A 26,853-nucleotide genomic window follows, 5' to 3' on the forward strand; every position below is an offset into this window, starting at 1 on the left:
TGTTTTAAAAATCGACACTAATATCATTAACCAATGAGGTGCTATATATAAAGTCAGCTGATCCATTAAAAGATGGCTGCTTATGCTTCCTGCGCAGAAGTGTTATTATTTTCGTGTCCGCGTTACCGCGCCTTCCAGCGATGAGCGAGACCTTGTTGTTGGATCATGCACGATTCTCTAGGCAGTCAGTCAGTGCGCGGCTCAACATTCGGTTGTTCGAGTGGTTGTGGTGGACAGTGCGTTGCAGTGCGTTTAGCAGAAAGCATTAGAAGAGAGAATCATGGACAGAACGGAACGGAATCATGATCCAAGTGGAACGGAATAGATCACAGTCGCCAGCATGTCGCCAGTCGTGAATGTTGAATGATCGCGGTTAGCTTGCCAGTAAGCGTAGCAACAATGCGCGACCTAGAGCAGAGCGAGCAGAGCAAGCAGAGTTTAGCTACCTAGTGATTATTTAGTACGAAGCGGACGGACCCAGAGGTTACGAACATTATTTTAGCGAAGATGACTATAATAGTCTTTTTGATCGACACGTCCGCCTCCATGAATCAGAGAGCTTATCTTGGTGGTCGACCAACGCTCCTGGACGTAGCGAAAAGCGCAGTTGAAACTTTCGTCAAGGTTCGTTTCTATGCTTTTTCTCACGTCACCTGTTCGCTCCTATTTTCTAACCCTCAATACACCGGCGGTTTCTCTCCGAAAATTCTCTGTTTTAACCGACCTGGCTCCCCTTCTTGTTCCAGGTGCGGCAAAGGTCACCCGAGAGCCGCGGAGATCGTTACATGTTGTTGACCTTCGAAGATCCGCCTCAAAATATTAAGGTACACAATCTTTTTTTCATTTCTCTCTTTCTACTACTACTACTACTACTACTACTCTACGTGTGTGCTCTGCTTTGCCCTGCTCCGCTCTGTCCCGCTCTGCCAGCACGACTAAAATCTCCCTGTTTTGCAAATCTGTTCCCCTTTTTTTCTTTACTATCACGAAAGGACTTGTTTCGTGCTAGTGGAGAAAATACAGTCTAATGTTGACATTGGAAGTGGAGAGTTGATTCCGAATCGGGCTTTGGCTTGTCTTACGCACACATTGCGTGTGACAAGCGCGGACAATTTGTATACTGCAAAAGTTGGATGTATGCTGAAAACTCCCAATTCGGAATCGGTCTGTTGGTTGGAACAGATCATGGTGTTGCATTGTGGGTAGTGCAGCTGACTAGGCTTCTCGGGAGGGGGATGCGTCAACAATCTGTTTATCCCCTTGTTCCGCACCTCCGTCCGAGTTGCCATTTTTTTCTTCCTTCTTTTTAATTCCCTCTCACACAGATTACTTCCCAGCTCTCCTACTTGGCTCATTCGCCACTAATTAATATAGAGTCCTACGCGCTAGATTCGTCATTTCCATACTTTTACTTGCGCTGTCTGCCGAGGGTTGTCATTATGAACATCTTTCTTTTTTTCTTTACACTTTTCTAATTTCTTTAACTTTTTTTTAACTTCTTTCTTTTTCTTTGCTAACTTCTTCAGCTTTTAATATTAACTTCAAAAATTGTTTTACATTATTCATTATTATTATTATTATTTATTCATTATTACTATTTAAACTTAAACTTTCTTCTATATTATTTACTTTATATTTTTATAGACTTTTCCAGAAGAGGAAATTATTTAGATTTCGAAACTTGGAGTAAACTAATATTTAAAAAATTAATTGTCCAAATGTTTTCGTTTATTCTCCTTCATTTATAATTATTTTCAATTTAATTTAATTGATTTAATATTGAAGAATATTAATTGTCAAAAATCAAACCAATAGTAGAAACATTTAAAAGTTCAGTTCTTGAAAAAAAGGATTTTTTCGACTTTTTCGAATAAAATACAAATATTTCGACTTTCCTTTCACTTTTACAACAATGGTATTTTCTAGACTTCGCTCTCATCTATTAAAACCTATTTACAACTTTTTTTATGATTTGCTATACAATTTAAATATGTACTTTTCTTTTATATTTTTGCCACTAAAAACTACTTTTTTTTTTTTTTTTTTTTTGAGAACCCGTTCTAATTTTTTTAAATTCAATTATTTCCAATATTTTCAGTTATGTACATATTTCTAAAAATTCAAATACGTAGAAAAAATAATAACATACAATTTTTTAAAATTATTTTTGACATTTTTGGAGAAAACTGATAAATTTCTAATTAAAATTCATCAAAAAATTAATTATTTTTTTTAAGTTATCCAAAAATTATTTATGTTTCTGAACGTTCAAATAAACGAATTTTTTCGTTCCTTTTTTTAATGTTTGGATTTTGGTACAAAATATTAATGTACACATTAAATTTAATTAATTAATTAACTAATTACTAAATAAATATTATAAATTAATTTTTTATTTCTCATTAAAATATACCTAATAATATTAAAAAATATGAAAAGGGGAAAAATTTCGTTCATATGAACGATCAAAATTTTTAGTTAGGAATATAATTATTTTAGAAAATTGCATTATTTTCGAAAAATTACAATACAATATTTTTTAAAAACTAATTCTTAGAATTTTTATCATAAGTTTTTAAGACTCAATTATTTTCGAACAAAGTAAACTAAAATAATTTTAAAATTTACTTTTTTAGACACTCATTAGAATTTTGAAAATCATGTCCATATTTATAATTAAAATTCTTCAAATATTCAATTCTTCAATATTCAATTCTTTAAAACTTTTTAAGCTTTAAGTAATTTATTTTATCAATTGTTTATTTTTGTATTTAAATATTAATTGAATTCTGACAAGAACTGATTTAAGAAAAGAATTTCACTTAAAATTTTAGAAAATATTTAAATATTAAAAGCTTTATAGCGAGTAGCAATTTTTAGAAGTAATTAAATTTCCAAAGGTTTTTAAATTGAAATCTTAAAAAATTTTGAATAATTCAACTTAGAGATTCTGAAAAAATGACGTTTTTAAAAAATTTAAACAATAATTATAAATTTTGTCAAATTTTATTTAAATAAATGATATATTTAAAAGAAATTTATTTTTCTTTACTTTCAAAAATTGTTTATAAAATAATGGTATTTTTGAAGAATTCTAAATGTTGGGCTTTGTACTTTCAAATGTAAATAAATAAATAAATAATTGAAGTTATTACTGGAATAAAGAAAAAAAGTTTTCTTTCCTTTAAAGAAAAAAATGTTTTCTGAATACATAATATTTTTGTGAATACAACAAGTTACTTTTTTTGCATATTGAATCGATTAAAACAATTTTTTTAGTCGTTAAATTTAATTTTTCGATAGCTGATTTTTTACTATTTTTTTAAGTCCTAAAGTTACCTTTTGCTATTTTTTTTAATTAAAACGTTTTTTGCAAATATGTTAAAAATGTTATGAAACGTATAATTTTTTTTTAGTTTTGTAGCGTTTTTTGAAACACATCTTTCGACCCCTAATTGAACACTTTTTGGTAATATTAGCCAAAGTTATTAATAATTTTTTTGGTAATAATGTGTTTGGTAATTAAAAGTGTCTCTTTCATTAAGTATAATATATTGAAATCAGTTTTTTATTAATTATTTTAGATTAAATAATAAAGACTCAAACTAGAGTGGTTCATACTGAAATTTGATCCTCTTTGTGTATTTTCATTCAAAAATTACAAATATAATCTAAAAATTTTTTTGCTTTTTTGGTACTTTTCTTTGTAATGCGTCACATTTATATTTTAGGAACAATATTTAGCAAATCTTGATAGTTTCAAAAATAGATTTATCAGTTTTTGTAAACATGTTATGTTTCAAAACTTTTACCTAAGCTTTAACTTTTGTAAGAAATAATTTTGTCCTAAAATATTTTTGAAGAGTTATTATGCAAGAGAGAAAAAGTTATAGCAATTTTTATGACTGTGTCTTAAGGGGATGTCAAAGTCGATGCGATTTTTACAGAGAGCCTCAATGGAAAAATCGCATCGACTTTGATATGTTCTTAACTCACTGCAATACGTCACGAAAACTTTTTAAACTCGTTTTTTCTCGTAAACACATTTTTGAAAACGGGGAGACACTTTTCTCGAAATCAACTGAGTCGATTTTAAAAAATCCAAAACCATTCAATTCTTTATCTACAGAAACTGGAGAACCAACCTCTAAAATTACGGGGGTCAAATTGACCCAAAGGTTTTGTAAATTTTAACAATATTGTTTATACGTATATTTTTTTAAACAATAGCAAATTTTAGATACTTTCTGGTCAACATATTTTTGAAGTCCTCTGTTTGCTGAAGAAAACGCACCAAATTTGAATGAAAAATATTAATTTTGTTTATAGATAATTGAGCTTTTATAGGTGGGACCTACATATCCCAGCTATAGGACTCATAGGGTTAAAATCAATTATAAACTGAATCAGATTCAAATTTCAATGGACTAAAATTTGACTTGAAAATTATTTAAGTATTCTATTGGTCAAGATTCAATTTTCCATAATTTAAATTTCAATCGATCGAAATTTTAGTATTAAAGAAATTTTCAGCTTTTTAAGGTCTAGTTATTTTTGGAAAATAATTCACCTTTTCACCCATTTTAAAATTTAAAGGAAAAGAGTAGGTATAGGTACTGTGATCCCTACGTTAGTCGCAAGTCAGTGGATTGAAAAATATATCACATCTCACCTTCTTTATGACGTTTCTACTTGATTGGGGGTAGTGCACATAATACGTCACGCTACTAAAAGGAAGTGGGAGGAGGGGAGGGATCTGTGATATGTGATGGTGATGGAGTGTGACATAAGGGGTGAAGAGGTGGATTCCTCCCGTGTTACGTCACGCCTTTTGCATTTACTGTGCGTTCAATGCCCAACATGATTTTTAAATTCCCGCTTTTTCGAATAGAATAGAATTTTCTTTGCATAATTTTATAGGCATTACAGATTGGCACCTGTTCACCTTTTTTCATTTATTACAAATTTTCCCACCTATTTTCATAATTATCCATCTTTTTCAACTTTAATAGAAATTTTATTTATAAATAAAATTTCTTTAAAAGCTTTAAAATAATAGCTGTTCTAAAATTTAAGATTCTGGCTGATTCTTTTCAATGTTGCGGTAAATGTTCGAATTGTAATAAAAATCCGTTTCAAATGAAACATGGGTTCTGACAAAAATTTTTAAAGGCTTTTCTTACTCCAACACTAATCTACTTTTTAATCAGTTTGGTTTTAAGATGTAAACGAATTCTTTGTCTTTTGGATGTAAAAAGGTGCTTGTAATTTATTTGGTTTATAAAATAAAATTAGCTTCATTTTTTTCTAATCTTTAACATCAAAAAATAAAAAAAGTTCATGTAGGTTCTTTATAATAAAAATGCGTATTTTTATTCTTTCTTGTATTGAAATTAATACTCAAACTTTACAGGTATATTTAAGATTAAAATCTTTAATAAAAGATACTTTCTGCGATGGTTTCCGTGTACATAAATTATTGGTTATAAATGAATTTACTGCAGTTCTATTCATAACATTTCATTTGTTCTTGTACGTTTCTGGTTAATGGGTAAAGGAGTTTGGGTCAATAGCTACTTCCGTTCAAACGCAATTTTACTCATCAATTTGTAAAATGTGTTGTTTCGAGAAAAAATCACCCCTAATAGCACGGTGAATTATATTCTTCTTTTTCTGGAATATTACACTGAAACTTTGGAAATTTTTATTTGAAATATTAAGGATGATTGACCCCATTTTCGAAATGAACAGAATTTATTTAAATTTTAAAAATTAAATGATAATATTCGTAGGAATATGGAATAATTTTTAAAATACCCGAGTTTTGAATAATTTACTTTGCAGAAAAAAATATTAAAATTAAAAGTCAATAGTTTCTCTAAAGTTTGCATATTCAACACTTTTTTTTCATCTATTGTAGATTTCGAAATGATAATTCCTGAAAAGAGTGACATTAAATGTTTAAATAGCAATATCTTCAGGGTTGCCACAGGTCAGGGAAATCAGGGAAAAGTCAGGGAAAGTTAAATTGGTCAGGGAAGTCAGGGAAAAGTCAGGGATTTTTATTTAAGTAACTGGAAAAAATTGAATTTTGGAGAAGTTACAAATGAATTGCAGAAACTCAATTATTTTCAAAAGAAATCAAATTCTTTGCAAAAATTCAATTATGTTCAAAAATTTAAAAAAATTCTCGTCAAAATTCAATTATCTTTAAAAATAATAAAATTCTTCTCCAAATTTCAATTATTTTCCAAAAATTTAATAAAATTCTTTGCAAACTTTCAATTATTTTCAAAAAAAAATTTCTCAATTCAATGATTTTCAATATCTACTATTTCAATAAAATTTTCCAATAGAACTCCATTATTAAAAAAAATTTGAATAAAATTCTAAGCAAACTTCGCGATAATTCAATTATTTTCATAAATAATAACATTTTTTACAAAAATTTAATTATTTTCATGAATAATAAAATTTATCATAGAATTTCAATTATTTTTAATACAATTTTAATTGAATTTCTCGAAAAATTTAATTATTCTTGAAAATTTTATTAAAATTTCTCGAATTTAGTTTTGAGAAACATTTATTTATTCAATAAATTATATATTTTTGTATTTAAATAATTGAATTCTTGTAGAATTTTCCAATAAAAATTGATTTGAAAATGAATATTAGTTAAAATTTTAGATAATAATTGAATATTAAAAGCATTATAGCATGAATTTTTAAAAATACATAATTGAATTCTTTCGAAGAATTTTAACAAAATTTTTGAAAATTGTGACATTTTTCGATGAATTCACTTAAAATTGTATTAAAAATAATTGAAATCCTGTGAAGAATTTTATTAATTTATAAAAGTAATTGAATTCTTGCAATGAATTTTTTCAAATTTTTTTTTAAATAATTGAAATAATGTAAAGAATCTTTTTATTTTGAAAGAATCTTATTATTTATGAAAATAATTGAATTCCTGCATCGAATTTTATTACATTTTTTTTTTTAAATAATTGAATTCTTTTGAGAACTTTTATTAAAAAAGTAGATTGTGAAAATATTTGAATTTCAACGAAGAATTTCATTAAATTTGTGAAATGTAATTAAATTCTTACAAAAAAAATAAGAGAATAATTCCATTTTTCTCGGAATTTACTTTAAATTGTATTATAAATAATTGAAATCCTCAGAAAAATTTTATAATTTATGAAAATAATGGAATTCTTACCACTAATTTTATCCATTTTTTTTAAATAATTGAATTTATGTGAAAAATTTTATTACTTGTAAAAATAATTGAATTTATGCAACGAATTTTATTATTTTATTTTAATAATTATATTCTTTTGAAAACTTGTAGTAAAAATGTAAATTTTGAAAATTTTTGAATTTCAGCGAAGAATTTCATTATTTGTAAAATGTACCAAATTTAATTCTTGCAAAAAAATTTTTGAAGATAATTTTATTTTTCGAGAAATTTATTTAAAATTGTATTAAAAATAATTGAAACCATGTGAAGAATTTTATTATTTATGAAAATAATTGAATTCTTGCTTAAGAATTTTATTATAATTTTTGTAAATAATTTAATTTTTTTTTGAAAAATTTTATGGAAATTAAAATTTTTATAAAACATGAAGATATAAGTTGTTTAATTTTAAAAATGTTTGAATTTGAATATTTTGAAGAATTTTAATTCCTATGGAAAAATAATAATTAAATACTTATTTAAAAATTTAGTTATTGATGTTTGCGAATAATTTTACAATGAAAGAAATTCGTAAGTAAATGTATGAATGTTTTTTTGAGTATCTAATAATTTTTAGAGTGAATCAGAATATTCTTTATAGTCAGGGAAAAAGTGAAAATTTTCTCTGGAAATCAGGGAAAAGTCAGGGAAAAATAAAATTAAATATTTGTGGCAACCCTGATGTTGCAAAGTAATTGATGCAAAACTATTTATTCCTTAAAAGTAAAATTTTTAAAAAATTTTCAACGTTATAATCAATTTAACGGAAAAGACTATAAATACGTTTGAATAAGGAAAATTTATATTTTAGTTGTTCCTATTATTTATTTACTACTATAGCTCTTTTCTGTGTACACAGCCTGTGTGGGAATTTATCATGTTACACTTGATATATGCTATAGTAACTAGACTGGTCTCCTCTAGTAGTGTCTAGTAGCTTCTAAATACGGTAATCTTACGACTCCGCTATCCGTTTTCACGAGATTTTTAATATTTCTGTTTCATGAAACCGGGAAATTTTGATAAACTGCGCTCTTATAAACTTTACAAGGTTATGCGTCTAAGGTATCTCTTAATCTTTCATTTACTTTACAGCATCATTTTAAATTTCGAAAATGAAACAAATCTTGGGACGAGAAAATTATTATTCATTTATTTATTTTGTAATATACGGGACTGAGCCCTTTCGTACAAAAGTATCTACTCTTATAGACTAAAAGTTGGAAGTGCAACTTATATATTAGCTGGGTAAAGAGCATTGAACTTTGTTGAAAAAATTCTAAACATTTTGGACAGATGTCCAAAGCAATGTTTTTTGAGATTAAAAATTCTAGAAGAAAATTGAGATCTCATCAAGCAAATATAACTGGTTTTTACAAGTCAAAAAAGTTTTTGAGATAATTGGTGAAGCAGAAAGTTGGAATGAGATATCTATTCACCTCCTTCGGGAAAATAAAAAACGATGGATAAGGACTTACAATACTCATATTTTATTTGATTCTAATAAATTTTTGTTTTATTTCTGGTAGTCGCTTGGTTTTTTGTATATTAGAATTTTTGTATATTAGGAAAGTTTGCTTCGAGTTGGACACCCTTTGATATTTGATATTTCAAAAATACTTAATGTTAATGGCATAATTTAAATTGTAAAACGTTTACCTCATTGATATGTTATTTTTGTATTTGTTTTGAAAAAAGTACTTGCATTATTTATGCTTTGTGTTAAAAGAATACTTTTTTAGAGCTGGAAGGTAAAAGCATGATAATATCTCGAAACAATTTTCATAGTTTATTTTTAAATGACCAGTAGAATTTTTAAATATATTCTTTCGCCTGCTTTCGCTTTCTGTAAAAGCATGAAATTGAAGCTTTACTATAATTATTAAACATATCGATATAGCTCCATTAAGTGAAAAGTTATAAACGAAAAACTATGTCCAACTTTCAAACTCTTCTATTTATATAGGGTTCATCAACATTTACACAAAATTTTAATAATTTTTCTTGATATTTACTGTTTTGTGAAATTTGTCATCAAGTAAACTTTCGTTAAGAATAGAATTTGTTTTATTTAAAAATTATCATTCAACTTGAAATTCTATTCGTCTTAATCTAATAAATGCAGAATCGAATTTGTCAAATTTCGTCAGAGCGTGCGCATTAATTTTTAATATAAAGACGGGGAACATATATGATTATATACCATTTTTATTTCATCGAATTCCTTCCTATTATTTAGTTAATAATAATTAATTGGCAGTTAAGCATAACTTGCACTAGTAAATTTTAATCACTTGATTCAATTAGAGTGTTTACAGCGGGTTCGCTGATTATCCTCCGGGAACATTCAGTGGTACTCAAATTAATCTAAAATGTGGTTTCTGTTATTATTTAGGTAATTAGTTATTTGATAAACACTTTTATTTTCTCTCTAAATTTAAAAAGGCGATAAGTACACCACAGATTCCAATTAGATTCTAATTATTGATTAATTAGCGCTTACAAAAGCTTTTTAAAATGAATGGTATATTTGTCGTTGGGAATTAACGAAATTTTGCATAAATACAGCTTTGAATTTTGATGCTATATTTTCTTCATCTGTTCATCCTTTTATATTTCGATTAATTTTTAACCGATTTTGTTGTATCATCAAAAATTTTTTAAAAGATCATATTCATAGTAACCACTTGCAGATTGTGATATTTCTGATTTTGAATCACCCAATATTGACATTTGGAAAATTATGCGCCAAAATGCGCCCTTATTTTATTGAAGATATTATTTCATATGCAAAAATTGAAAATTTTGAAAAAATTTCTTTACAAAAATTGCATAATTTTTTAAATTGAAGTAAAAGGATAAAGTATTGTTTCATATATTTGGTATTTTTAACCTTTTATGACATGCCTTTAAACGCACGCAATATTGCATATTTTATGAGTAGTTGCAACATAATGCCTTTATCGAATAATGAACATATATATGTAGTTTGCTAGAAATGGCCAAAATTGATTTTATTCCACTGTATATTCTTTTTTTTAATTTTTTATATATCAACTTTTTTAAATAAATTGATAATAAAGAATATAATTTATTTTTTTATGTAAAACATAGTAAAACATAGTTATATGTAGTATTAAGAAAATAAACTCCATTCTATTCTCTTAATACATATTATATACAAAATTATAATAAAACTCGGGTTTTTGGTGTTCAAAAATATTTTTAAAAAACTTAAAAACCTTAAATTTTTCTTGAATCTTCCTTGAATTTTCTTTCTTATTTCTTTTTTCTCTGATTTCTTATTTCTGAAAATAATTAAATTTATTTTAAATAATAAAATTCTAAAATAAATTTCTTAATATTATTAATCATACTTGGAAAAGAATTTAATTAAAAACACTTGCAATTTTCAGAAATAATTTAATTTCAGAAGGTTTTATAATAAAAATTTTCGAAAATCTCAATTGATATGAAGAAATTAATAATTACATATTTTTAAGGACTTTAATTTTTGATAAAAAGTTTTGAACAATTTATCCGCCATACTTGGTCCGTCATTTTGAATTTTGAAATTCCGATATCAGATTCGTAATCAGCGATTTCTACAAATTCAGATTTAAAAATTGAATGATCTTAAATGATATTAAGTATAAGATTAATAATAATTTAAGAAAAATGGTTATTATTTTTTAGGCTGGATGGAAGGAGAATTTGGCCACTTTTATGAATGAACTGAAGAATCTACAATGCGTAGGTTTGACAACTTTAGGCGCTGCTCTGAAACATGCACTCGACGTTTTGAATATAAATCGAATGCAAACGGGCATCGATACTTATGGCCAAGGTAGATGTCCATTCTATTTGGAGCCATCCGTCATTGTTGTTATCACTGACGGCGGAAAGTACACGACTAATAATGGAGTTCATCAAGATGTAAGATATAATTTAAAACCATGCATTTTCCTAAAAAAGAAAACAGTTTTAGTTGAATTTAATAAAAAGTCTTAAATGATTTTTATTACTATATTATTTGAAAGTTTATTAGATTTAAATGACTGACTTTAAATTCAAAAGCAAAGAATCCAGAACTCTCTGAGTAACAATTTACAATTTAAAATTTCAATTTAGAAAACTGGTTTCAAATCGTCTGCTTTAACCGAAATTTTTTTAGTTTCTCTAAATTCTTCTAATTTCAATTTTCTCAAATGTTTTAGAGGCGTTTTTAATTAAAATAATTGGAATTATTTTTCAGTTTACTTTACCAATGCATTCGCCCATTCCTGGATCGGAATTAACGAAGGAGCCATTCAGATGGGATCAAAGACTGTTTTCATTAGTTTTGAGATTGTCAGGAACACCCGCAATTGAGAGGGACACCGGTTTAGTTGCCAGTGACGCCTCGCCTATTGACGCAATGTGCGAAGTTACTGGAGGTAAGAAAAAGCCTTTTTCTTCAGCTTTAAAATGAAAAAAAATCATTGAGTTTGCAAAAAATCAAGAGTTGCGTTTACAATTTTTATAAATAGATAAACTTGAAATTCAATCATTTTCAAAAGTAATAAAATTCTTCGCAAAAATTCAATTATGTTTAAAAATCAAAAAAAAAAAAAAAAATTCTCATCAAAATTTCAATTATCTTTATAAATAATAAAATTCTTCTCCAAAATACAATTATTTTCCTCAACTCAATGATTTTCAATATCTACTATTTTAATAAGGTTTTCTAAAAGAATTCATTTATTTAAAAAAAAATTGTAATACAATTCAATTATTTTCATAAATAAATAGAAATTTCACTGAAATTCAATTATTTACAATTTTTTTTTTATAAATTTCTTCGCAATAATTCAACTATTTTCATAAAAAATAAAATTCTTTTTAGAAATTTATTTATTTAGATGTACAAACGGGTAATAGACCCTTTACAAAGTAAAGATATTGACAACAAGAACTTGTCGCATTTAAATATTTATATTATTACAACCTAATGAATATTTAATATCTAAGTACAGTTGTGCGCAAAGTACTTGGATTTCAATAAATTTCATAAATAATAAAACTCATCGCAGAATTTCAATAATTTTTAATACAATTTTAATCGAATTCCTCGAGAAATGTAATTATTCTTAAAAATTTTATTAAAATTCGTCGAAAGAATTCAATTATTTAAAAATTTGTTGGTAAAATTCTTTATATTAATTCAATTTTTAGAAACATTCAGTTACTTAATAAATTATTTACTTTAGTTTTCAATTTTCGTAGAATTTTCTAATAAAAATTTATTTAAAAATAAATTTCAATTAAAATTTTAGATTACAATTAAATATTAAAAGCATTAGAGCGTGAATTTTTAGAAATAATTGATAATTGAATTCTTTCGAAGAATTTTAATAGAATTTTTGAAAATAATTACATTTTTTGAAGAATTTACTTAAAATTGTATTTTTTTTAAATAATTGAAATAATGTAAAGAATCTTATTATTTATGAAAATAATTGAATTCTTACAATGAATTTTATCAATTTGTTTTTAAATAATTGAATTCCTGCAACGAATTTTATTTTTTTTTTTAATAATTAAATTCTTTTGAGAACTTTTATTAAAATAGTAAATTTTGAAAATGTTTGAATTTTAGCGAAGAATGAGTTTTCTTTTTTTTTTATTTGTGAAATATAATTTAATTCTTGTAAATAATTTTTGAAGATAATTTCATTTTTCGAGAAATTTATTTAAACTTGTATAAAAAATAATTGAAATTCTGTGAAGAATTTTATTATTTATGATAATAATTGAATAAAAAAAATAATAATTAAATACTTATTTAAAAACTTAGTTATTGATGTTTGCGAATAATTTTATAATTTAAGAAATTTGAAAGAAAATGTAATAGAATGTTTTTTTTTTGAGTATTTAATAATTTTTAGAGTGAATCAGAATATTATTTAGGGCCAGGGAAAAAGTCAAAATTTTGTCTGGATTTATAAAAATCTTTGCAAAAGTTCAATTACTTTCAAAAGTTTCTTGCAATTCAATAATTTTCAATATTTACTATTTTCATAAAATTTATCAACAGATTTAATTATAAAAAAAACTTTTTGATACCTACAATTCTACGAAAAGATTCAATTATTTTCATAAATAATAAAATTTCATTTACGAATTCAATTATTTTCATCGCAGAATTTCAAATATTTTTAGTACAATTTTAAATAAATTCCTTGAAAAATGCAATTATTATTAAAAACTTGATTAAAACTTGAGGAAAGAATTAAATTTTAAGAAACATTCAATTATTTAATAAAACAAGAAAATTCGTTGCAATAATTCAAATATTTTCATAAATAACATTTAATTCATCGCAGAAAATCAATTATTTTCAAAAATTTTTAAGTAATTTTGCAAAAGAATTCCATTAGTTTGATATTCAACAAAAACGCATAAATTCTTCCCATAAAATCAATTATTCTAAGGAATTTTAATAAAATTCTTTTTCAAAATTCAATTATTTTGATAAATATCAAAATTCATCACATGAATTCAATTCTTTTGAAAAGTAATTAAATACTTTGTAGAAATTAAATTATTTTCAAAATTTTTTGAAAATTCTCGTCAAGAATTAAATTGTCAAAAATTTTTGAAAAATTCTTCTCAAGAAGTCAATTATTTTCAAAAATTTTAATAAAATTCTTCTCATGAATTCAATTGTTTTCAAAAATTATTATTTAAATTCTTCCCAGGAATTCAATTATTTTTAAAAAATTTAATAAAATTCCTCAAAAAGTTTTTAATTATTTTCAAAAATTGTTATAAAATTGTTTAAAATTGTTTAAAAAAAAAATTTCATATTAAATTGCTTAAAATAAATTAAATATTTTCAAAAGTTGTTAATACAATTCATCGTAAAAATTAAATTTTAAGAAACATTCGGTATTTTTTATTTTTGTATTTAAATAATTGATTTCTCGTAGAATTAAATTATTATTTTTCGTACTTTTATCTAACAATTCTGTAGAATTAATTTTTTTTGGAAAAGTTTAATTGAATAATAATTGATGTTAGTGATTTAAAGTAGAATTTTAGTTAAAAATTCTAGAAAATGTTAATTGAATTGAAATGATACAAATAATTTTGAAGAAATTACAGTAACAATATTCTTGTAATAATAAAATAATGATTTTGTGAGTCGGTCATTTTTAATTATTATAAAACATAAAGAAATGGATTACTCCGAGTCTTCGACTCGGAGTGATCCATTTCTTTATGTTTTATAATAATATTCTTATGAGTTGTTCAATTTGAAAAGGTTTGAATTTGAAATTTTTTAACATCTTAATTATAATGAAAAAAAAATATTAATGAAATGAATGTGTTTACAATTTCTAATTCTTAAATTACCATTTCAGGACGATCTTACTGCATAACTTCCCACAGAATGATGATGCAGTGTATAGATTCTCTAGTTCAAAAAGTCCAATCTGGAGTTGTGATCAATTTCGAGAAAATAGGTCCCGACCCTCCGCCATTGTCAAATGAAGTTCAACATTTGGACGACGACGAGAATGACGAGGAAAATAATCCACTGAACGGCCCAAGGAATCAGTACCCTGGCAGTATTACGGCACCTGGCAACAGCGCTTGGCATTCCTGCAGAAGATTAATTTACGTACCAAGATCGGCGCAAAAAGGCTTTGCCGTTGGTTTCTGGCCGATTCCAGAGAGTTTTTGGCCAGACTTGAGCGCGAATTTACTACCCCCAAGATCGGCCCATCCGAACGTCAAGTTCACGTGCACGAGTCAAGAGCCGATGGTGATTGAGAATTTGCCATTCGACAAATACGAACTGGAGCCCAGTCCCCTCACGCAGTTCATCTTGGCCAGGAAGCAGCCGACGATATGTTGGCAGGTGTTCGTTGCCAATTCTTATAAGTCAAGCGACGTTGGTCATCCGTTTGGCTACCTGAAAGCGAGCACGAACTTGACGTGCGTCAATCTCTTCGTGATGCCTTACAACTATCCTGTTCTGTTGCCTCTACTCGAGGAACTTTTTAAAATTCACAGGCTCAAGCCTACGAACGAATGGAGGACGCAGTTTCAAAATTATATGAGAACTATGCCTACGTACTATGCCGCTGTGAGTAGTCACACTTTTTTTTTGAAGAAAATTAATTTTTAAATAAATTTGTCACGCGCTCCGAAGAAAGTTACCTGAGAATCAACAAATTTTAGGTTATTTTTATAATTTTTTGGGGTCTAAATACAGAAAGGGAATCAATTATTGATAATAGTATTTAGAGGCCTTTTACGGTTAATCAATTATTATTACAAATTATTGATCTTCAAGTCTTTATCGAATTCAAAATATTCAATAAAAACTAGTTTTTTATTTATACAATTAAAAAGGAACTTTTAATCAAGATAAGTCTAACACAAACATAACCTTTAATTCGTTCTGCTTTTTAGGTACCTTTCTTTGGAGCGCGTCACTTTCAATGAATTTATTTTGTTTTTTTTTATGAAATTTACAGGCCTTGGATATTATGACTTTTTCGAATAATGCGATTTTTATCGACTTATACAGGCTTCTCACTCATCTACCAAAACCTACTATTTACTACTTTTTTAAGTTATGCTACTATTTGAAAATACTTTTTTTAGATTTCAGCCACTAAAAGCTAAAGTTTTCCACAAGAATTTAATTATTTAAACTAAAATTTTCATAATATTTATTATATTTCGAAAAAATTAATTATTTAAAACAATGTTTATAAAATTCTTATAAAGGATTCAATTATTTAAAAAAAAACAAAATTTTTTTCAGAAATCCAATTCTTTTTAAACATTTTAATAACATTTTTTGCAATAATTCAATTATTTTCATAAATAATATAATTCTTTGCAGGAATTCAATTATTTTTGAAAATTTTAATAAAATTCTTAGCAACTATTCAATTATTTTTATAAATAATAAAATTCATCGCAAGATTTCTATTATTTTTAATACAATTTTACAGGAATTGTTCGAAAAATGTAATTATTCTTACAAATTTAATTTCAATTCCTCGAAAAAATCAATTATTTAAGAAAATGTTCTTTTTAATTTTTTGGAAGAATTCAATTATTTTTAAGCGTAATAGATTTCTTCTTGGAAATTCAATTATTTAAAAAAATTCTAATAAAATTGTTCGCAAGATTTCAATTATTTTGATAAATAATAAAATGCTTTTTAGGAATTAAATTATTTTCAAATAAAAAATTAATAAAATACCACAGAGACATTCAATTATTGTCAAAAATTTTTATTGAATTCTTTGTAAAATTTAATTATTTTTAAAAACTTTTCAAAATTCAATTATTTTCAATATTTAGTATGTTCATAATTTTGCAAAACAATTTAATCATTTAAAAGATTTTTGTAAAAATCTTCGTAAGAATTCAATTCTTTTTAAACAAATTTTTTTTTGTTATTGATTCTCAATCAATTTTTCAATTATTTTATTACAATTTTTGAAAATTAACGTGTAAAGAATTTTAATTGAAAATTTTGGAAATAATTGAATTCTTAAAAATTTTAATGAAAAATCTGTGTAGAGTTAATTAAAATGGAAATTAAACATTACATTTTAGAATTATTTTTAACATTTTGGAGAAAAAAATTATGTTCAAAATTTTTAATTAAAATCCTTCAAAAATTACATTACAATTTTTATAAAAAACTAATTCTTCGAATTGTTTTATTATAATTTTTTAAGATTCAATTACCTTCGAACAAAGTAAATTAAATTTTTTTTAAATTTACTTCTTTAGACTTATTAAAATTTTGAAAAAATCATTTTTAATTAAAATTCTCCAAAAATTGGATTCTTTTTTAATATTTTTTAAAAATTCTATTATTTTGAAAAGTTTTTATCAAATTTCATTATTTTCCAAAGATTTTACCAAATTAAAAAAAAATTAATTTTAAGAATTTCTTTATTAAAATTTTTGAAAATTGAATTTTTCTATTGAAATAATTGAATTCTTGAAGAACTATCGGAAAATTATTAAAAATTAATATAGACAATTGATTTAGAGATGAAGTTTAGTTCTAAATTGTAGAAAATAATTGAATTTTTGAAGGATTATAGTTGTAATTTTTAGAAATTAATAAATTTCAGAAGTTGAATTTGTTTAAATTTTATTTCGCGTGAAAAAAGAAATAAGAATTATTTAAATATTCATTTAGCAAAAGTATTCGAGTTTTGATTAATTAAATTTAGAAATCAGTGAAGAATCAGGGAAATACAAAATGAAATTTTTTGCGTCAACACTGTATTAAATAAACTTCTTTTTTTCCTATTTTTAATCGACTAAAGCGACTTTTTTGGCTCGTTAAAGTCGATCCGAGGCTTGAATTTAAAATTTAAGATGAAGAAGCTTGTAGTTTTATTTTGAGTTTAGGAAAAAAATTATAGAAGAAGTGATATAATTTCGTTCGTTTTTCCTTAAATTGCAGTCACTGAGGAGAGCGCTCACGAGAATGGGAGCCCCAGCGCCTTTAGCGCAAACCTTAATCCCTGATAACATGGATAACTCCTTGAGCTACAGTGTCTTAAATTACTTGAAGCGGCTGAAGAATCAGGCGAAAATCGAGTTCGATCGTCTTTGTAACGAAGTCATATCCAAACAGGTGGCGAACGCCAGCTTAAATAAGAATATCGTCAACGGCAATACCACTGCGGTGACGGAAGGCGTCAGGGTCATTCCTAGAACACCTCTCAAAAAAGACTTGGTGAGTTTCGCTCCACTTTTTTATTCAAGCAAACATTTTTTTTCTTTTTTTTTTACTTTCATATAATAATTACTGCTCAAAATGCATTTATCATCAATGTAATTAAAATAATGTTTAAATTTTTTAGGTGTCGCATCCACTGTTGCAAGACAAATTCATTGGCCTCCGAGATCAACTCAACGAGTTTGGTGGTTTTGTTGTCGGGTTAGTGAGGAATCAACAGCAACAGAGAGGGGCTCAAAGCTATAGAAATGCCTTCGATGTACCGAGAAAATCACTTCTTGACCAAGTGATTAGAATGCGGTCCAATTTTTTACAACCAGGGTTATTGCACACGAAATTATTAGACGACGATTATGTACATTCTATGCCTGTCGCGCAAATGGGTAACTATCAAGAATACCTCAAACGAATGACACCGCCATTGAGAGAAATTGAGAGTGTACCGGTCAGGCAACATATGTTTGGTAAGTCATTTTTTTTTGGAAATTTTACTTTTGTAACTGTAGAAATATACTGACGTACGTTTTAAAAAAGACGCTATCTACATTTTCACTGAAGCGAAGATATTGAAGGAAATATTGTTATCATGTTTCTTCATTAAGAACACTCGCATCGTAAGTACTTTAGAGAGCATTCAATAAGCTTCAGTGGCACTTATTTTTTATTTGAAGCAGAAAATCACGAAGTGGTAAATGAGTCATAACGATACAAGCTAAAAAAAATTCCAAACAAACCATTTCCGACTATTTTTGGGTTCGCTCCTTCGAATGGCGTGGTCAAAATTTCAGGGCTCGAACTAAGTCCGTAAATTTGCATAAAGTCTGTAAAAGTCAGTTTTTTTGAAAAAAGGTCTGTGAAATCCGTAATTTGATTGTAAAAGGAAGAAAAGTTCGTAAATTGTACGATATAATTTGAAGAATTTTATAGAAATTACAAATGACTGCAGAAATTCAATTATTATTTTCAAAGATAATAAAATTTTTCCAAGAAATTTAATTATGTTTAAAAATTTTTTTAAATTCTCGTCTAAATTTCAATTATCTTTATAAATAATAAAATTCTTCTCCAAAATTCAATTATTTTCAAAAATTTATTTAGTGCAATTCTTGGCAAAAATTTAAATTATTTAATACAATTTTAATCGAATCCCTCGAAAAATGTAATTATTCTTAAAAATTTTATTAAAATTAATCAAAAGACTTCAATTATTTAAAAATTTATCTTGATAATATTCTTTATGAGAATTCAATTTTAAGAAACATTCACATATTCAATAAATTATTTGATTTCCTATTTAAATAATTGAATTCTTGTAGAATTTTTCGATTTAAAAATGAATTTCTCTTAAAATTTTAGAAATAATTGAATTTTGAAAAGGTTTCAAATTAAAATCTTTGAAAATTTGAATTTTTCAAATTTTTAACTAACAATTCTGTGGAATTAATTTTTTTGAATAATTTTAATTGCGTTTTTTTTAAATTATTTGATGTTTTTGTTTTCTAATATATATTTAATTGAAAAATTTTCGAATAATTGAAATTTTGTAAAATTGAATTATAAACAAATGAATTTGAAAATTCGCGAAGAACTTTTTCAAAAATTATTTAAAATAATGGATTTATAGAAGAATTTTAGTTAAAAACACTAAAAAAAATTAAATTTTGAAAATATTACAAATTATTGCAGAAATTCAATTATTTTAAGAATAATAATATTCTAAGCAAAAATAAAATATTGTTCGAAAATAATAAAATTCTTCTTAGGGATTCAATTATTCTTACAAATAATAATATTCTTCGCAGAATTTCAATTTTATTATTTTTAATACAATTTTAATCAAATTTCTCAAAAAATGTAATTATTCTTAAAAATTTTCTTAAAATGAGTTGAAGGAATTTTCTTATAAAAATTGATTTAAAAATGAATTTGGGTTAAAATTTAAGATAATAATTGAATATTAAAAGCAATATAGCGTAAATTTTTAAAAATAATTGAATTTTGAATAATTGAATTTTTTAATTTTTGAAATAATAAAATTCTTCACAAAAATTCAATTATTTTCAAAAATTGAATAAAATTCTCGTCAAAATTTCAGTTTTCTTTATAAATAATAAAATTCTTCCTGATTCAATTATTTTTAAAAAATTTTTAATTTCTTCGCAGAAATTTATTTATGTTCAAAAATTTTTAAATTCTTCTTAGGAATTTAATTATTTTCAGTGCAATCTCAATAAAATTCAATAATCAAATTTTTAATTACGTTTAGATTTAAAAGTTGAAGAACATTGTTTGTTTAATTTAATTATTTTCAAAGTTTTCAATTAAAATTATTAAAAAAAAAACTGTATTATTTACAAAAAACTTGAAGAAATTCTTCAAAAGAATTTATTTATTTGGAAAAACTCTAATAAAATTGTTTAAAAGAATTTAAGTACCTGTTCTTCGAAAGAATTAAATTATTTTTAATATTTTAGTAAAATTCTTTGAATCATTTAAAAAAAAATTGTAATAAAATTCTTTGCCACAAATTAAATTATTTTTGAAAATATGCATTAGTTTTTATTTTTTTTTCATTTTTCATTAAAAAATGGCGACCGAACGCTAAAATTTTTTCAAAAATTACACAAAAAAATTTTTTTCTTCTAAATTTGTTCAAATTTGCTTGAAAATTGTTATTCGAGGTTTTATGGGGTCGCTGATTACAAATCTGATGTTACTTTAAAAAGAAACAAAATGTCGGATCCAATATGGCGGACGAAATATAAAATTCATTCAGATTGGCTTGAAAATTGAAGTGACCAGGACTTAGAATAAGTTTTGGTTGACAACCAACGACAACGACTTTTTAAAAATTCTGTATCATAATCTTGAGAATTTAAAAAAATGTGAGGCGACCGAATTGACGTCTTTTATTAAAAACGGTCGTTTGAGTAGAAAGATGGTTCAAAATGTCGCTTGTTTAGTAAGAATTCATTGGATTTTTAAAGAAAAGTTACAGAAAGAATTGAAAAGGAAATATTTTTGATATGTTCGAGTGTAATTTCGGTTTTGTTGTTGTAGGCAATCCGTTCAAGATAGACAAGAGAATGATGGTAGACGAGGCGGACATCGACATGGTGGGAGCCACGTCCTCGGCGTCGAAGGGCGGAATGAAGCGAGCTTTAACACCAACCGAAGGCGGTGTTTCTCCAGCCTTGAGGCCTCCGCCAAACAAAAGGAAACCAGGACCCATTCCCAAAGATGTAACAGTGAAACGTCCAATAAAATCCCCATCGAGTTCACCGTCAAATTCACCAATTCCATGGCTCGAGGACGTGAAACCCCCGAGTTTACTACCACCACTACCACCAATACCCAATGCGAGTGTAATAAATAACGCGAATTCCGATCTAATATCTAGTGCTCTTAGTTCACCGTACCCGAATTCACCGGAGAAATTAGTGAACGGTATTTCGAAAATTTTAATGGCACCAATTTTTGAACCGATTTCTGTCGAGCCATTGACTAATCATCTAGATATACCGCCGATATTAACTCCAGTTATAAATAATGTCGATTCCATAAAACTTGAAGTGAAATCAGAAAGAACCGAGAATGTCGAGATAATCGAGTGCATTAAATTAACAGTTAATGATTGTGTTGTTGATAATCAAAACAGTGTGAAAGTTAAATGTGTGACTGATGAACCATTGACTAATCATGTGGAAGAAAAGCGGGAGAAGGAGAAGATCGAGAAGGAACGGCCATTAACAAAGAAGGAGATTGAGGACGTTAGGAAACACAATTTATCCGTCAGAGAACTCGTCTACAAGGAAGTTCGAAGAAAGGGAACAAGTAAGTAACAGAAAATTCCTCTTCTTTCATAATTCTCTTTGTCAAGTTTAACGATTGATTAGAGTTTAAGGTTCGAATATTCATCAGGGCTTTGATGAAGTGAACTTTCTAAAGGAATCTTTTAAGGGAATAAGATTAAGTCTGCAGTTTGTAGGTATCAAAGAACTAAGTCGGTTAAAGATGGAAACTTTAATATTTCCTATCAATTTCTTTTAAACTCTGCTAAAAAGTACTTTCTGCTTTAACTTGAACTATAATGTGATCTGAAAAGTGAATAGTTTTATATATAATCGAATATAAAACTTCAATTATGACAAATAATGAAGTCTGTAATAAAATGGCCTAATACGGTTATTGGGTTTTAAATTTCACATCTTCTTCAAACTAGTTTCGAACTTTTAAAGTTGAAAAATCTGAAAAATATACTGAATTAAAGTGTAACGCGTCGCGAAGAAAAGGACCGTTCATATAAACCATGACGACAACTTTTCACAGATTTTGCTTTCCATCAAGCATCATCTGGTACTAGTTGCTGTACTGAGGTAGAAGGCCTCAGTTTAGTACAGTAGAGGACTCAGTGATAAACTTTGAAGCTTTCACAATATCGGTAGTAATAACGTTTGACGAACACGTAACATGTCAAAATAAATAGTTGGCGGACGCAAGTGTTTTCTTTTATTCACTTCACCAATTTTATAATAAACAATAATTAATCCGTTGAAAAAAAATTCAAGTGTACATAAAATTAATGTATTCACTAATTCATAAGTTTTATTCTTCTCACATTTTCATAATATTATAATTAACAACTGAACGCATCGGAAAATCTTATAATCATTCGGAATCGAACCTATCTAACCATGCAACTAAATATACGCATAATTCTAAAACGAACGCTTTTACATTAAGCCTCTCGGCTATCGCAATCGATACGGAAAAAATATTTAGTTGAATGACATCCCTTTCCAATGGAATAAATTATATCGTATACTTTATTTTATTTATTTTACTATAATTGATGTAAGTATAAATGTTACGAAACATTAAAAAATAGTAATATTACACAGTTTAAAATTGATATAAATATTTTTATAATTATTTACAGGCTTCACAGTCTGTCCCCTATTTCCCAAAGAGTCCCCTTTTTAATTTTGAACCCTAAACGTACCCTATTTTCAAAATTTCCCCTATTTTTTTCGTCGCAGGAAATCAATTATTTTCAATAATTTTTAAGTATTTCTGCAAAAGAATTCAATTATCTTGATAACCAACAACATTCTCCCCATAAAATCAATTATTTTAAGGATTTTTAATGAAATTCTTTTCCAAAATTCAATTATTTTGATAAATATCAAAATTCTTCTCAAGAATTCAATTATTGTCAAAGATTTTAATTAAATTCTAATCAATATCTCGTCAAAAATTCAATTATTTTTATAAATAGCAAAATTTTTCGGCAAAAATTCAATTATTTTCAAAAATTTAAATAAAATTCTTTGCAAGATTTCAATTACTTTCAAAAGTTTTTTGCAATTCAATAATTTTCTATATTTACTATTTTCATAAAATTTATCAACAGATTTAATTATAGAAAAAACTTTTTGATACATTTCTACGAAAAGATTCAATTATTTTCATAAATAATATAATTTCATTTGCGAATTCAATTATTTTCATCGCAGAATTTCAAATATTTTTAATACAATTTTCAATAAATTCCTCGAAAAATGCAATTATTATTGAAATTTTTTTTAAAACTTGAGGAAAGAATTGAATTTTAAGAAACATTCAATTATTCAATAAAACAATAAAATTCGTTGCAATAATTCAAATATTTTCACAAATAACATTTAATTCGTCGCAGAAAATCAATTATTTTCAAAAAATTTTAAGTAATTTTGCAAAAGAATTCAATTTGCTTGATAAACAACAAAATCGCATAAATTCTTCCCATAAAATCAATTATTCTAAGGAATTTTAATAAAATTCTTTTTCAAAATTAAATTATTTTGATAAATATCAAAATTCATCACAAGAATTCAATTCTTTTGAAAAGTAATAAAATACTTTGCAGAAATTCAATTATTTTCAAATTTTTTAAAAAATTCTCGTCAAGAATTAAATTATCTTTATAAATAGATAGGGAAATTCTTCTCAAGAAGTGAATTATTTTCAAAAATTTGAATAAAATTCTTCTCATGAATTCAATTGTTTTCAAAATTTATTATTTAAATTCTTCTCAGGAATTCAATTATTCAATTATTATTATTATTATTTATAAGAAATTAAATATTTTCAAAAGTTGTTAATACAATTCTTCGTAAAAATTAAATTTTAAGAAAAATTCAATATTATTTATTTTTCTATTAAAATAATTGATTTCTCGTAGAATTAAATTTTTTTTTTCGTAGTTTTAACTAACAATTGTGTAGAATTAATTTTTTTTAAAAAGTTTAATTGAATAATAACTGAATTATTCAGGGTTCCTACAGAATCTGGAATACATGGAAATCATGGAAATGGTATGGAATTTTTAAAAGGCTTCTGGAAATCAGGGAAATCATGGAAAAGAACTGGAATTTTTAAAAGTTTCTAAATTTTTCCTGTTTTCCATTTTTTCTCTTGAATAGAAATTCAAATAATAAAAAAGCTAAATGGCATAAAAGAGAAGAAAAAATGTTGAATTTTAAGAAATTCGGTTTTATGAATTTTTGATAATTTTCGATAATTTTAGATTTTTTACCAAAGAGTCGAGACTATTTAATAAGTAAAGTATTTTCCAAAAGCACAAAAATAATGAAGCTAAATCCCATAAAAGAGAAGAAAAAATGTTGAATTTTAAGAAATTCGGTTTTATGAATTTTTGATAATTTTCGATAATTTTAGATTTTTTTTACCAAAGAGATGAGACTATTTAATAAGTAAAGTATTTTCCAAGAGCCCAAAAATAATGAAGCTAAATCCCATAGAAGAGAGAAAAAATTGTTGAATTTTAAAAAAATCGGTATTTCGAATTTTTGATAATTTTTGATAATTTTAGAATTTTTACCAAAGGGTGGAGACTATTAAATAAGTAAAGTGTTTTTAAAGAGCCCAAAAATAATGAAATTAGATTTAAAATTCCACTGGAATTTCGTAAAAATTTGACCTGGAAATCATGAAAAAGGTATGGAATTTTAAATTCGGATTTCTGTAGGAATCCTGTTGATGTTATTGATTTAAAGTAGAATTTTAGTTAAAAATTGTAGAAAATGTTAATTGAATTGAAACGATACAAACAATTTTGAAGAAATTACAGTAATAATATTCTTGTAATAATAAAATAACGACTTTGTCAGTCGGCCATCTTTTTTTTTATAATAATATTCTTATGAGTTGTTCAATTTGAAAAGGTTTGAATTTGAAATTTTTGAACATCTTAATTACAATGAAAAAAATGATGAAATATTTATTTGAAATAAAACTATTGATGTTTTCGAATAATTTGACTTTTGAAGAAATTTGTAAATAAATTTAATAGAACATTTTGTTGAGTATCTAATAATTTTGAAATTGAATCAGAATATTCTTTAGGGTTAGGAAAAAAGTGAAAGTTGTGTTTGGAAATCAGTGAAAAGTCAGGGAAAAATAAAGTTAAATTTTTGTGGCAACCCTGTATAAATAAATTATATTTTTATCTTTATTTGACCAATTTTTATGGTCCCCTACAAGTCCCCTATTTTTTAATTTTCAGTCCCTTATTTTCCCTAAAATACTTTTTAGGGAGACTGTGAAGCCTGCAAATGCCTAAAGTTTATGAAATTGAAAAACAACTTTTTAAAGAATCGTGTGTATCCGCTACTCCTTGTCTAGTTCTGTAGAACATACATATATAATTTTTTCCGTGTATATAAAAATAAAGCAGACATAAGAAACTTGTAATAATCCTACATTAAAAAATATTTTTCTGTTATAGATTATGCCACGTTATTTTCACATTTGTACCAAATCCAAGGTACTTTAGACATTCGGCTCGCATTTGTCAAAGACATTGTTAAAGAATCTCTACGTTTCAAAAGACGGAATTTAGCAGCATTATTAGAAGACTATTTGAAAACCGTTGAGGAAGACGGCTGGGTAATGAACCACAAGACGAATCACAATGGTGCCACGAGAATAAGTTAAGCTATTCGCAATATGGTGGGGCATTAATGAAACGCAAAATATACACTGAAGATTACTTGCTCCAGTGGAAGATTATTTCATCAAATTGAAAATTATCCAAATCCTCGTAAGAATGACAGAAAATTTTCGCGAAATAATTTTTTTTTTCATTTTATTCATAATTTTTTGTTTTTTAGTAAATTTGTAATTATAACTGTCCAGTGAGAGTAATTTAATTAATTATTGAAATTTTTTAAAAAACAGTTTCATTGGTACAGAAGAAGAAGAAGAGAATTTTCAATTATACATAAAGTTACTTAATTCTATTTGTACAGAGAATTTTTTTTTTTTTTGATTGGGACAGAGGGCTTTGTTTGAAAATTGATATTCAGCATGAAGTGGCCGTTGTAAACGACCGCGTAAGTTCATATCAAATTTAAAAATATCATGCTACATTAACTGTATTTTTATGCGTTTATCAATTCTTATTTATTTTTACGAGCATAATTCTTGTGATGTAAGCAACAATTAAATTTTAAGTTTCATTGCTTTAGGGAAATAATTATTTTAGAACTATTCATTCATGTACATTTTGTATATACATATATTATAAATATATATAAATATGTGGGCGATTCTATGGAAAAGGGTAATTTTCAAGCAAGCATTAAAAATTTAAGAGAAAAACGCTTATATTACTAGTCTTATTTCTGTAGAATGCTGTACAATACGTGATTACGATGTTTAAGGAAATTTTTTTTTTTTTTTGAATATTTGCTAATTTTGATTTCTTTTTATTTTATTCGGATCCCTAAACTTTGTACATTTAAGCTATTATTTTACTTCGCAATTT

At 25.6% G+C, this 26,853-nt stretch overlaps 1 protein-coding gene across 1 annotated transcript; it reads left to right on the forward strand.

Annotated features, from left to right (window-relative positions):
* The first annotated feature begins 159 nt into the window (after positions 1 to 159).
* LOC122501515 (integrator complex subunit 6) lies at positions 160 to 26,693 on the forward strand. Its single transcript, XM_043611040.1, has 9 exons — positions 160 to 624; positions 747 to 824; positions 10,946 to 11,185; positions 11,505 to 11,685; positions 14,656 to 15,383; positions 17,745 to 18,020; positions 18,148 to 18,487; positions 21,084 to 21,857; positions 25,813 to 26,693. The coding sequence occupies exons 1-9, from the start codon at positions 508 to 510 to the stop codon at positions 26,019 to 26,021; spliced, it is 2,943 nt and encodes a 980-aa protein (XP_043466975.1). The 5' UTR covers positions 160 to 507; the 3' UTR covers positions 26,022 to 26,693.
* Positions 26,694 to 26,853: the final 160 nt, after the last annotated feature.

The sequence above is a fragment of the Leptopilina heterotoma genome, unplaced genomic scaffold, assembly GCF_015476425.1.
Source record: "Leptopilina heterotoma isolate Lh14 unplaced genomic scaffold, ASM1547642v1 Lhet_21, whole genome shotgun sequence".
Classification (NCBI taxonomy): Eukaryota; Metazoa; Arthropoda; class Insecta; order Hymenoptera; family Figitidae; genus Leptopilina; species Leptopilina heterotoma.

What these genes read in the sequence shown, in the direction of transcription:
- LOC122501515 (XM_043611040.1), top strand. Translation starts at nt 508, where the DNA reads ATGACTATAATAGTCTTTTTGATCGACACGTCCGCCTCCATGAATCAG. An exon ending in AATGTGCGAAGTTACTGGAG is followed by an intron (nt 11,686 to 14,655) that starts GTAAGAAAAAGC and finishes TTACCATTTCAG; the next exon opens with GACGATCTTACTGCATAACT. An exon ending in TGCCTACGTACTATGCCGCT is followed by an intron (nt 15,384 to 17,744) that starts GTGAGTAGTCAC and finishes CTTAAATTGCAG; the next exon opens with TCACTGAGGAGAGCGCTCAC.